Here is a 13,923-nt window from a genome sequence, read left to right as displayed (position 1 = left end):
CAGAATGAACCAGAAGAAAGTTAAATTCACCTCATGGAGTTGAAAAGTCTTGCACAGAATCAAACGTAAATATTCTGCTGCATCTTCATGTTCATAAACTGTTTTTATGGGAAGGAAGCAGATAACAAACATAATAAAAAAGCTAAACAGCATTTATTATCTGCCAGAACTTACAAAAATCTTTTTGGGGACCAACCGTCTGTGATGCCGAGGCTCCTTGTGATTGCAACTGTTGAAACTGGATGAGACTCTTTGTCTAGTTTACTAAACAGTGACTTCAGCTCTTCAATGAAGTCGCCATCAGAGGAATCTTCTCTTCTCTCCAGTCTAAACATTAAATGCATTACATGTTTGATGTATTTGAATGTAGTCACAACAAAATAAAACAAGTGTTATTTCTTTACCTCATTACACCTTCCCTGTATCCCTGCGTCATGTAGAGGGTTTGCAGAACTGCGTTCAAGTAGCTGGTCGCCCCTTGATTTATCAAGCCACAGTATTCTTGAACAAGAAACATTATTAGTGTTTAGCTCTGGCTGTGTCAGATCATTTAAAGTTTGAAATGAAGTTTCCTGTTTTAAGGTTATCAAATCAACATTCACATGGCTTAATTGAGGATTTTCAACTAAATATATTCAAGTACATGAACACAAACACTTCAAGCTAAGCTAGACTGATTTCATTAGGGGCCAAGCCCCGAAGGGGCTGTAGCCCCTATTGTAATTGTACGTTTTCCCTTTTATTATTATTAGGGGCCAAGCCCCGAAGGGGCTGTAGCCCCTATTGTAATTTTACGTTTTCCCTTTTATTATTATTATTCTTCCTCCCGAATGGGAGTCTATGGCAGCCCTATCAACGGAACATGAGAAAATGTTGAAATTTGACACAATTGTAGAGATGCTCATGAATAGTGAATGGACCAAATTTGGAGTCTCTAGAACCAACTCTATAGCGCCACCACCAGTTCAAAATTTCACTATTCTAAAGGTTATAACTTTTGAACCTTTTGCTCTAGAAAAATGTAATTTAGTACATCTGATTCATCTCATTATGCTGATGCTACTCAACATCTTACATTAAGTCTCCGCCCATAACAGTAGCGGCCATTTTGAAAAGTACAGTATTCCGTTTTTTCGCTACTCCTCCTTCAAATTCTGTCCAATTTTGTACGAATTTTGATCAGATGATCTTTGGACTGAGCCGCATATAAATAACTGAACAGATTTTTTTAATTCATCTTTGTTCAAAAGTTATAATGTCACGAAGTTAACGAGGTCGACCCGAAATTAGTATAGAGGCTGTATCTCGGCCAAACTTTGAGCAATCGAAACAAAAATTGGTACGCTTCATCAGGACCATGATCTGAGGGTCCATGCCAAACTTGGGAACAGCGCCACCTACAGGTCATGAGATATGAAAAATGGCTATTTTGGCCAATAACTTTTGAACAGTTTGTCAGAAAATCAAGATATTGGTGTCTATGGATTCCTTGGATCATGCCGAATCCGACGATACCGATATTGGATGGACCGATATCTTTCAATATTGGATGAATCACGTGTCCGCCATTTTGAATTTTGTCATAAATTGCAATATCTTTTAAACAATTTGACATATCTTCACAAAAATTGGTACGTATGACCTTGAGAATGTCCTGAAGGTACCTGAGAAGTTTCAGAACAGCGCCACCTACTGTTCCACAGATATAATGTTTTTTTCCAAAAATGCTTATAACTTTTGAAAACACTTTCCAAAATGTGTATGCTTTATGTCATTTTATTCCCTGGCTTATGCCGATTCAGTTTTTTCGCTACTCCTCCTACAATTTTTGTCCAATTTTGTCCAAAATCAGCTCAGATGATCTTTGGACCGAGCCGCATAGAAATGACTGAATGGAATTTTGATATTCGCTACTGTTCCCGAGATATTCATCTCTGATTGTGACCTTGCTTGTGTTTGTTGTCTTATGCTAGTTAGCTTAGCATGCTAATTGCTTAGCATGCTAACCAGTTGTCATTCTTTTTAATATGGGTCTTCAGCTATCAAGTTAGCCATGAGCTTCATTAGCATTAAGTTAGCTTAGCATGCTAATATGGTTAGCATGCCAAGTAATGCTTTTTTTTGTAAATTCTTTCTTACACTAAAAGGTTTCTTCCACGGCAGGTTGAATATGTGTCATGAAGTAGCTCAATGTGTAAAGCCAGGTACCTGAAGAGCCCAGTACCCAAAGATAGCGGGTTCGAATCCCGTGTGGAGGGGTTTTATGAAAAAGTGTGTTTTGATTCCTTTACTGCCTCTTGGATTAGAAATAAATGCTTTTTGTTTCATGCTGTGTTCATTTTCATCTAAGCTTCTGTACATTCTGAGATCATTCTCGCCCATAATTCTGAACCAGCTGTTTCATGTTTGTTCATTTTCTGCTGTTTTTCCTCTTCCTGCTCTGTATTGCGCTACAGCATGATGAGCTGCAGAATGATCTAAAGTAAAGTTATTAAATATAACATTCAGTGCAGTTTTATTAAAATTCTTCATTTTAAGTTCATTTTCACATGAACTAATGAACTTCGGCATTTGTGCCAATATTCACCTTCACAGTGGTGCAATGAGATGTGCAATGGACGCTGAACCTGGAGGTCGTGGGTTCGAATCCCGTGTTGCGTGGTCATTATTCAATTGTGTGTAATGAGTCATTTTGATTCCTTTTTTATCCAAATAAGCATTGTACTAATATTTATTCCTCTTGAATTAGATACAAGTGTTTTTAGTTCATTCTGTGTTCATTCTCATCTGAACTTCTATTGATTTTCATTTCATTTCCACCTGTCCTTCTGAACCAGCTGTTCTGCATGAACATTCAATTTCTGCTGTTTTTGCTCTACCTGCTCCGTATTGCGCTACTGCCCCTTCTGGGGCTTGGCCCCGAATTGCTGCTTGCAGCTATATTTAATTGTTGTTTTCTGAAAGTCTATGAAACTCTCTTCTACAGTCTGTTCTCTTTCAGCTCAGTTACTGTAATGGTGGAACAACAGCTTGAAGAAGATCTTTGTTAGTAAATCAAGTTAGTTTGTTAAACTGTAGAATTTTAATGGCTCAAACATCTGAAGGAAACTTTAAAATATGAAACCTGTCACACTGTTCTAAAGTATATTCAAAACACTTTCAAGATGTTGAAGACACATGTCATGTTGGAAAGGGACATTGACTTTTATCTAAAATGTGAAGATCCGTTGATTAATGATGGTGTATCAATGATTAGATTCTTCATTCTTTGTTCTTGTTGTAGAATAATGTGATGTATGATGTCAATGTTAGTTGTTGAATGACTAAGAGATGAATTACATTCAGTCGTTTTTACTAATTGAACTTAATTGGCCATGGTGGATACATTAATTTCTTCACACAATGAAGAAAGAGAGCCAATGTGTTCACCCATGTGACTAATAAAAGCAATGACTTATTTTAGAAAATGAATCAATACTGAAATTTTGAGGTGAAAAAAAAAGACTCACCCATAACAGACTGGTTCCTTCCCTTAAAGAAGAATTTTATACTAATTAACAAAATGAGACAAATTATATCCAAGATGTGAAGAAATCTATTATTTATTCTCATAAAGCTACAGGTTGTTTTTGACGAATGATCATCATACCTCTGTGGTGATGCTGATGACGTCACTGTATACGGTGTAGTTGAGTTTCCCCAGTGCTGCACATTTGATCTCATACTCAGTTCCTGCTCTCAGATCAGTCAGAGTAACTGTGTTTTCATCCTTCATCACAGGTTTAGATCTCCAGACTGTGTCCTGCTTCCGTTTATACAGTAATCTGAGCTCCACTGTAGAAGAACATGATGGAGGAACCTTCAGAACCACACTATTATCTTTGACCTCTTCAGTGATTGGACAGGCTGGTTTGGATGGAGGAATAAAGCAAACAGCTTCATCACATTCACTTTCATACAGCAGAATGCAGGAACCTGGATTATTCTTCATTTCCTTTGAGGACACAATGAACTTGGCTGGTTTACGGTCTCTTGAATCAATCAAGTCTTTAAATGTCTTCAAGTTGCTCTTCATGTTCTTCTGCATCTCAGGAGTGAGCCAAGACTTTTGCTCTGAATCAGGGTTCTTCTCATCAGTTTCTCCATTATTTGAATTAGTCAGATAGGTGGTTTGTTTATGAAGCAGAACATCTGACCAGTTCAGTGATGTGAAAGTGTAGCTGACAAGATTTCCAGCTTCCAGATCCATTAAAATCAGATCTATGTTGACTTCTACCTGTGCACCAGCATCCTTCAGCTGTCTGAGGACTGATTTAATGACGTCAGACTCTCTTTCTCTCTCTTTCAGCCATTGTGCAAGATCTCTTTCGCTGAATGGAGATTTATTATGATCTTGTAGAAGATCATTCAGGTCAGTTTCCTTCTTCACGTCTCCACGGATGTTTGGCAGCAGAGAGCCGAGTTTCTTCATAAGGCTCAGTTTGTACATGTAGCAGTTTTGCTTCATTTGCAGTATTTTATCCTGAAATGCAGTCAAGGTAGAAGCAGGTGAGTCTTCCAGAAGGTCACTGCATTTCATCTCAGTTGTATTTAAAATCTCAATCACTGATTCGGTTTTAATCATTAGATCCATGCTGATGTCCTTCTGAAGTTTGGAAGCTTTTGAGAGAAGTTTGTCGAGAGGATAAAGCCAAACTCTCAGAGGAACCGCCAGCTCTTTCTTTTCACCCAGCAGCTTTGGAAGATCAGTAAAAATCTTCAGCGCATCTTCAAAAGTAGTCGGGTTAGACGGTAACTGGAAGTCGCCATAAAACATGCATGTGAATTTTTGGACTGCTTTCTTCTGAGCGTCATTCATCTTCAGATTGATGTTTGCATCTACTGAAATGCCTTTGAGCTTCTCAAAGGCTAATTTTGCTTCTCCTTCTACTATCTTTATTTTCTCATCTGATGAAACCTCTCTATCAAACACAAAGCAGGCGTCTGCTCCATACAGCACTGCTGTCACCACGTGTGTTGCTGTGTCATTATCAAACACCTCACGATGAACTATATTTTCAGGCGCCAAGTGATTCATGGTCAGTTCTTCAAACCTGCTAGTTGAATGATAACGTAGGGTCAGTCTCTGCTGTCTGAAAGATTTCTTTGTGTCCTCCAGATATTTGGCTGCTCCACTGACATTGATGAGTCCACCTAAAACACTCAGTTTCAGAGAGCCATCAATCTTCAGTAAGGATGATTTGTCATCAATAGAGTCTGAAGCTTTGACTATAAAACTTGTGTTAATTTGGGGATGGACTCGTAGACTCTGCTGTAGCTTCTCTGGATCCCACAGTGTGATTCCTGCAGTTGGAAAAGTGTTTAGTACTGTACAACCATTATTTACTATTTACTATATAACTACATTTAAATCTTATCTCAAGACATATTTATTCTCTCTAGCTTTTAACAATCCTTAGTATGTTATCCTGGGTTTCTCTTGCATACTGTTTATTGCGTATTGCTTGTTTATTTTGTTTTTTACTTCTTTATCTTTTTATTTTATTCATTGTGATTCTTTTATTCTTTGTAAAGCACCTTTGTCAACCTTTTGCGTTTAAATGTGCTCTATAAATAATAATTGATTGATTGATTGATATTAGGGTCACTTTCCCTACCAATGGTTGTGAGACACTGGAGAATACATGATCAGTTTCCTTTGAGATATAACTCAATGTAATTGGTCTCGCCACGGTAACACTTTATAATAACGTTCAGTTATAAGTCATTTATGAATTATTAGTTAATGATTAACAAATCATTTACAAAACATTAATATACATTTATAAATGATTGATAAGTGATCTACTAATAATTTATGAATGTTTTATAAATTCAGTTATAAGTCATTTATAAATTATTTGTTAATTATGAACAAATTATTTACAAAACATGGCTATATGTTCATAAATGATTAATAAGTGATATGTTAACATTTTATGAATGTTTTATTAGTTCAGTTACGAGACACTTATAAGTTATTAGTTAATGATGAATGAATCATTTACAAAGCATTACAATATACGTTCATAAATGATTAATACGTGTTATGCTAACAATTTACAAATGTGCTGTAAGTTATCTCAGTTAAATAAATCAAATAGATCATTAGTAGATGGTTTATAAGCTATTAGTTAAGATATTATTTATCACTTATAATAACTGAAGTATTTATGACAAAATTGTTTTAGTATCATTATCTCAATTAACAATTGCTAATCATGAACAAATGTTGAACAAACCATTAGTAAATGATCAGTATATAATTTATTGATGAAGTTGTAAGCTGGTCTGTGTTCAAAAGCACAAACATGCAGGTATGCTAAAGCACTATTTTTAAGAAGAGTAATTTATTTGTTTTGAAGTGGATAAACATTTATAAATGCCTTACAGTCAGGTGATTCCAGTGGATTATATTACATCCTTTCACTCATCAGCACAGACTTGTGTTCTGTGTGGAGTGTGTGGGGTCTAGTGATAAAGTCATCCTCTGATCCGGATTTACCTTCCACTGAAGCTCACATCAGGTGCTCAGAGTTAAACACTCCATGTGTGTCAGAGAAGACAGCTGTCTATACCCTCACCTGTCAGCACTCACACTGCAGTACACACTACAAAGTGTTCAACACCTGTTATAGATGATGTGTAAACGCATGAATAAATCATTATAAAGCTTTCTGCATCCCGTATTCTAAAGTGTAAACTATTCTTCACTTGTAAATGTGTTAAATATCATTTGTAGACCTTTCTTTCCTGTTACAAATTATTTGTATATGTATACAAGTCATTTATAACACTTCCTGCATACCCTATTCTAAAGTGTAAACTATTCATCACCTATAAATGTCTTACATATCATTTGTAAATGATTATACATCATTTACAAATTATATGTTATAGATTATACATCTATAACAGGTGAGATGTATAGATGTATAAATTATACATCTATAACAGGTGTTGAACACTTTGTAGTGTGTACTGCAGTGTAAGTGCTGACAGGTGAGGGTATAGACAGCTGTCTTCTCTGACACACATGGACTGTTTAACTCTGTGCACCTGATGTGAGCTTCAGTGGAAGGTAAATCCGGATCAGAGGATGACTTCATCACTAGACCCCACACACTCCACACAGAACACAAGCCTGTGCTGATGAGTGAAAGGATTTAATATAATCCACTGGAATCACCTGACTGTAAGGCATTTATAAATGTTTGTCCACTTCAAAACAAATAAATTACTCTTCTTAAAAATAGTGCTTTAGCATACCTGCATGTTTGTGCTTTTGAACACAGACCAGCTTACAACTTCATCAATAAATCATATACTGATCATTTACTAATGATAATTTACTAATAACCATTAACTAATCACTGATCATTAACTAATAAATTATAAATGACTTATAGCCAAATTAATAAAACATTCATAAAATGTTAGTATATCACTTATTTCTCATATATGAATGTATATTCATGTTTTGTAAATGATTTGTTGAACATTATCTAATAATTTATAAATGACCTATAACTGAATTAATAAAACATTCATAAAATATTAACATATCACTTATCAATCATTTATAAACATATAATCATGTTTTGTAAATTATTAGTTCATCATTAACTAATAATTAACTAACTAATAAAGTGACTTATAACTGAACGTTATTATAAAGTGTTACCAAATTTGGAAAGGCTCTGGCCTGTTATGTATTCATTGATGTGAATGTGGGTACAGAGGCACCCTCTAGAGTCATGCATGTTTTGTATATCTCCTTAATCAAACACAACTGATTCAGGTCATCAGCTCATTTGTAGAGACTCCAAGACCTGAAATGAGTACAGTATGTCAGCCCTTGTGAAAAAGAAGTGCATTTAGTTGTATTGAAAGTGTACTTTGTGTGTACTTAAAATCTTAAAGTATACTTTTTAAAAAGTGCACTTGCAGATAATATAATATAATTAAAAATTAAAGGCCACTTAAGTGTACTTAAATAGAATAAACTTTAATGACAATATTTATTAACACACTTAAGTGCACTTTTTAAAAATGCACTTTGTAATAATGACTTATTAAGTTGTACTTAAAGAAAGTACACTTTAATGTCAATATTTATTAATACGCTTGAGTGCACTTTTTAAAAATGCACTTGGTAATAATGTCTAATTAAGTTTCACTTACAGAAAGTACACTTTAATGACAATATTTATTAACACGCTTAAGTGCGCTTTTTAAAAATAATGTCTAATTAAGTTTTACTTACAGAAAGTACACTTTAATGACAATATTTATTAACACTTTTAAAAAAAATGCACTTTGTAATAATGTCTAATTAACTTTACTTAAAGTACACTTTTATGACAATATTTCTAAACATGCTTAAGAGCACTTTTTAAAAATGCACTTAATTTTTACTAAATTATGACTTTATAGTGTTTAAGTAAACTTATTCTGATGTATTGACTTATATAGTAAAGCACTTGAAAAATAATTTATTTTAATTTCAACTTAAGTATTGTCCAAAATGACATTTGTTTATGTATTTTAAATGTGCTTAGTCTTTGTACAAGCTGTATAAGCAAGTGTATTGAAATTCAAAAGAAAAATAAATTTCAAGTGTATTAATGCACACAGTATATATTATACTGTGTGCATTAATACACTTGAAATTTATTTTTCTTTTGAATTTCAATACACTTGCTTATACAGTATAATCCGGTACAACTTATTGTTGAAATTTTTATCACCAGCTCCTGCTCTAAACTCGACTAGTGTCAGTTTTCTACATAATATTTGACATAAAATATTTTTTTTTATGGAGTGCTGTATTTGTGATACTTAATGCAATAGTGCTGTACTTTACATATATGTATAATACTTTTAATATCATTGTTGTTCTAAGTTGATTAAACATTTTTTTATTGCATTAATTGCAAGCAAAAGTTTAACAATTTATTTGAATTCATATTCAGTTAAAATATATTTAATTTTAATCAGACTAAACTATACAATAATTGAATTTTAGTTAGGCAAATGAGTCAAGTTCTGTAAACGTAGTCTAACTACAACAATAAATTAGAAAAACAACTTGAAGAGAAATTTAATCATGCATGTATTATAGCCTATAAACTTTTTGTTTAATGCGCATGCGCCAAAATACTACGTCATGACGGCGCACTACTTCACCAGAGTTTGAAAAATGCACTTTCAGACATCTTTCTGTGATCACGATGCGCGAGGCAACTTTGCTGATCAAAGAAGAAAACAAAGCAGCGCACGTTTGGATGACTACAGATGAGACGTTATGTACTACAAATAAAGAAGCAAGTAAGTATGCTCTCTTTATTTTTATTTTTTTCACCGGAACATAGCAGTTCTTATTGCCATTAAGAGTGTAACTTTAACTTATTTAGTTTAATCGCAATATGGAGGTGAATTCATCTTGTTTCCTATAATTTATTTATGATTGCATTATAATAATTTCTTATATATGAATGTGGTCGGGTGTGTGGGCTTGTTCAAAGAATCTGGCTGCTGAAAATATAATATTTTTAAAAGTCATTGAACTCTGACTTTTTAAATCATTTTAAATGACTTTAAGTTAAATTTGCAGAACTAAATTCAAAGATCTGATCTTGTAACATTCAAAGACAATTATATACATTTAATCGCTATTATAACCACCAGTAATGTTCAATATACAGGTCCTTCTCAAAAAATTAGCATATTGTGATAAAGTTCATTATTTTCCATAATGTAATGATAAAAATTAAACTTTCATATATTTTAGATTCATTGCACACCAACTGAAATATTTCAGGTCTTTTATTGTTTTAATACTGATGATTTTGGCATACAGCTCATGAAAACCCAAAAAACCTCAAAAAATTAGCATATTTCATCCGATCAATAAAAGAAAAGTGTTTTTAATACAAAAAAAGTCAACCTTCAAATAATTATGTTCAGTTATGCACTCAATACTTGGTCGGGAATCCTTTTGCAGAAATGACTGCTTCAATGCGGCGTGGCATGGAGGCAATCAGCCTGTGGCACTGCTGAGGTGTTATGGAGGCCCAGGATGCTTCGATAGCGGCCTTAAGCTCATCCAGAGTGTTGGGTCTTGCGTCTCTCAACTTTCTCTTCACAATATCCCACAGATTCTCTATGGGGTTCAGGTCAGGAGAGTTGGCAGGCCAATTGAGCACAGTAATACCATGGTCAGTAAACCATTTACCAGTGGTTTTGGCACTGTGAGCAGGTGCCAGGTCGTGCTGAAAAAACGAAATCTTCATCTCCATAAAGCTTTTCAGCAGATGGAAGCATGAAGTGCTCCAAAATCTCCTGATAGCTAGCTGCATTGACCCTGCCCTTGATAAAACACAGTGGACCAACACCAGCAGCTGACATGGCACCCCAGACCATCACTGACTGTGGGTACTTGACACTGGACTTCAGGCATTTTGGCATTTCCTTCTCCCCAGTCTTCCTCCAGACTCTGGCACCTTGATTTCCGAATGACATGCAAAACTGAGCAACAGTCCAGTGCTGCTTCTCTGTAGCCCAGGTCAGGCGCTTCTGCCGCTGTTTCTGGTTCAAAAGTGGCTTGACCTGGGGAATGCGGCACCTGTAGCCCATTTCCTGCACACGCCTGTGCACGGTGGCTCTGGATGTTTCTACTCCAGACTCAGTCCACTGCTTCCGCAGGTCCCCCAAGGTCTGGAATCGGTCCTTCTCCTCAATCTTCCTCAGGGTCCGGTCACCTCTTCTCGTTGTGCAGCGTTTTTTGCCACACTTTTTCCTTCCCACAGACTTCCCACTGAGGTGCCTTGATACAGCACTCTGGGAACAGCCTATTCGTTCAGAAATTTCTTTCTGTGTCTTACCCTCTCGCTTGAGGGTGTCAATGATGGCCTTCTGGACGGCAGTCTTACCCATGATTGCGGTTTTGAGTAATGAACCAGGCTGGGAGTTTTAAAAGCCTCAGGAATCTTTTGCAGGTGTTTAGAGTTAATTAGTTGATTCAGATGATTAGGTTAATAGCTCGTTTAGAGAACCTTTTCATGATATGCTAATTTTTTGAGATAGGAATTTTGGGTTTCATGAGCTGTATGCCAAAATCATCAGTATTAAAACAATAAAAGACCTGAAATATTTCAGTTGGTGTGCAATGAATCTAAAATATATGAAAGTTTAATTTTTATCATTACATTATGGAAAATAATGAACTTTATCACAATATGCTAATTTTTTTGAGAAGGACCTGTATTACCTCCTCTAGAAATACTGCTTATAATCTATTTTTCTTTTTGCATTTGAAAAGTGAGGTGTTCAATTACTGTTTGTGTTTGTAATATGTAATATTTTTGTGCTTATATGGAGTTATATATATTTATTTTTGTAGGATCAGTACAGATTTGTCATTGGAGATACAGTGCAAGCTGTGTGGAATCAAAAACCCATATTGATGAGGTGATTTTCCATGTTTTTCCATTAATTCAGCCACCCTGATCACACACTACAAGCTAAAACACTGCCATCAACTGTCCTTATAGCTTTTAAATGCTTTGAATCTTTTCTATTTGCAAGTAATAAATTCTCACCTGTGCACTTACAAATCCCCATCTAATCATTATATATTTATATATAATGATATTTTTATTTTCAAAGCAAAACCCCTCAATTTGCTTGGGTCTTGGGTTATTTATCTATATTTGTCTAATTGATAAAGTTATGTTTAATTCGTTGTAAAGTAGGAATAAAAATGTTTATATTATTATTTTCTGCAATATATATTGCGATATGAAAAAGAAAAAAATCACCAGATGACTTAAATAGCTCTATTTGGAAAGAATTAATCATTCTAGGAGGATTGGGTCAATTAGGTGAGTGCATGCACACAGAAAATAATGAACAAATTATAAGCATATAGAACAAAGAAACAAATTAAATAAATAGAGCTTTATATTTTTTCAGCTAAGTCTTAACAGTATTTAGTAGGGCTGGGTTTTGACACAATTTTCATGATTCGATTTGATTTCTATTCACAAGCTTATTATTCGATTTCGATTCAATATCGATTATTTTGGATGTATATCAGACACAGTAAATGGCAAATTTTCTTGAGGAAAAAAAATCTCTCAAATAATGCTGTAAACTATAAGAGGGAGTCACTTGGTACTATATTACTATAATATTGAAGGTTGAAATTAGCTGATTTACATATCCAAAACTAAAATTACACTCAATTATGTTTTTTTATAATAAATGATTATGTAAACTTTAGAATTACATAATCATATTTCTACTCTAATTTGTTTTTTGAAATATAAACATTTAAAGGTGCCTTTAAAAGACCTCAGAAGAACAGGCGAATCTCAACATAACACCGACTGTTACGTAACAGTCGGGGTGTACGCCCCCAATATTTGCATACGCCAGCCCATGTTCCCAACATTATGAAAGGCATTAGACAAGGGCAGCCAGTATTAACGTCTGGATCTGCACAGCTGAATAATCAGACTAGGTAAACAAGCAAGAACAACAGCGAAAAATGGCAGATGGAGCGATAATAACTGACATGATCCATGATATCATGATATTTTTAGTGATATTTGTAAATTTTCTTTCTAAATGTTTCGTTAGCATGTTGCTAATGTACTGTTAAATGTGGTTAAAGTTACCATCGTTTCTTACTGTATTCACGGAGACAAGAGCCGTCGCTATTTTCATTTTTAAACACTTGCAGTCTGTATAATTCATAAACACAACTTCATTCTTTATAAATCTCTCCAACAGTGTGTAATGTTAGCTTTAGCCACGGAGCACTATCAAACTCATTCAGAATCAAATGTAAACAATATAACAGTATACAATACTCACATAATCTGACGCATGCATGACGAACACTTTGTGAAAAGATCCATTTGAGGGTTATATTAGCTGTGTGAACTTTGTTTATGCACTGTTCAAGGCACGCGCAAGCTCCGTGGGCGTGAAGCACGAGAATTAAAGGGCCAGTAGCCCTGAATCGGCTCATTTATAATGATGCCCCCAAAATAGGCAGTTAAAAAAATGAATAAAAAAAAATCTATGGGGTATTTTGAGCTGAAACTTCAGACACATTCAGGGGACACCTTAGACTTATATTACATCTTTTAAAAAAAGTTCTAGTTTACCTTTAAATTGTAGCTGTCATAAATGATTTATTCAAACATTAAATACATAAATGAATTATAAAAAAAAAAATATTTAAAATAAAATTATAATGAACATGTACTTGGTGCATATAATTAGCAGAATGCTCCTCTCTATAGCTGACTAATGAGTTTATGCTGAATATGATTTTTCTGAAGTAAATGCGACATTACGTGACATTGTTTACAAGCTGTTTTATTGATGTCTTTCCACGCGTTGAAACACATGAGTGTGACATGTTATGGATCAGTTGTACTGTATCTTGTAACATACCTTCAGATGTTCATTCATATTTATTTCACACTGTAACTGGTATTAAAGTGGAGGAAATGATCAGTACACAGTAAACATCTTGGCCACAGGCTTCAATCACTATCAGCAACTCTTTGCCTTTAGGAATACCAAATGGGTCTAGGAGGGTGGTGAAAAAGGACAGAAATGTCTTTGTTCATTTTTTATTATTTTCAAAAACAACACCTACAAAGGTGTATATAAGTATATAAGTAGGTGTAGGCCAATATAAGTTTATATACACCTACAAAGGTGTATATAAACTTTGGAGTTCAAGTACAGTATATATATATATATATATATATATATATATATATATATATATATATATATATATATATATATATATATATATATATATATATATATAATATATTGCTTTCATTCAATTGAGCC

The 13,923-nt window shown here is 34.3% G+C and overlaps 1 protein-coding gene across 3 annotated transcripts in view; it reads right to left on the bottom strand.

Annotated features, from left to right (window-relative positions):
* Positions 1 to 13,923, bottom strand: part of LOC125261521 (stonustoxin subunit beta-like) — a 38,260-nt gene that overhangs the window by 10,583 nt on the left and 13,754 nt on the right. For all 3 annotated transcript variants that reach the window (XM_048180074.1, XM_048180075.1, XM_048180076.1), the window contains exons 3-7: positions 3,650 to 5,343; positions 3,510 to 3,531; positions 405 to 501; positions 197 to 327; positions 31 to 98 (exon numbers count right to left, since the gene is read on the bottom strand). In XM_048180074.1, coding sequence (XP_048036031.1) covers positions 31 to 98; positions 197 to 327; positions 405 to 501; positions 3,510 to 3,531; positions 3,650 to 5,343 — 2,012 coding nt within the window. The remainder of the gene's footprint in view (positions 1 to 30; positions 99 to 196; positions 328 to 404; positions 502 to 3,509; positions 3,532 to 3,649; positions 5,344 to 13,923) is intronic.

The sequence above is a fragment of the Megalobrama amblycephala genome, unplaced genomic scaffold, assembly GCF_018812025.1.
Source record: "Megalobrama amblycephala isolate DHTTF-2021 unplaced genomic scaffold, ASM1881202v1 scaffold422, whole genome shotgun sequence".
In the NCBI taxonomy this organism is placed as follows: Eukaryota; Metazoa; Chordata; class Actinopteri; order Cypriniformes; family Xenocyprididae; genus Megalobrama; species Megalobrama amblycephala.
Note: the sequence above shows the minus strand (reverse complement) of the source record. Positions and strands in the feature narration are given on the sequence as shown.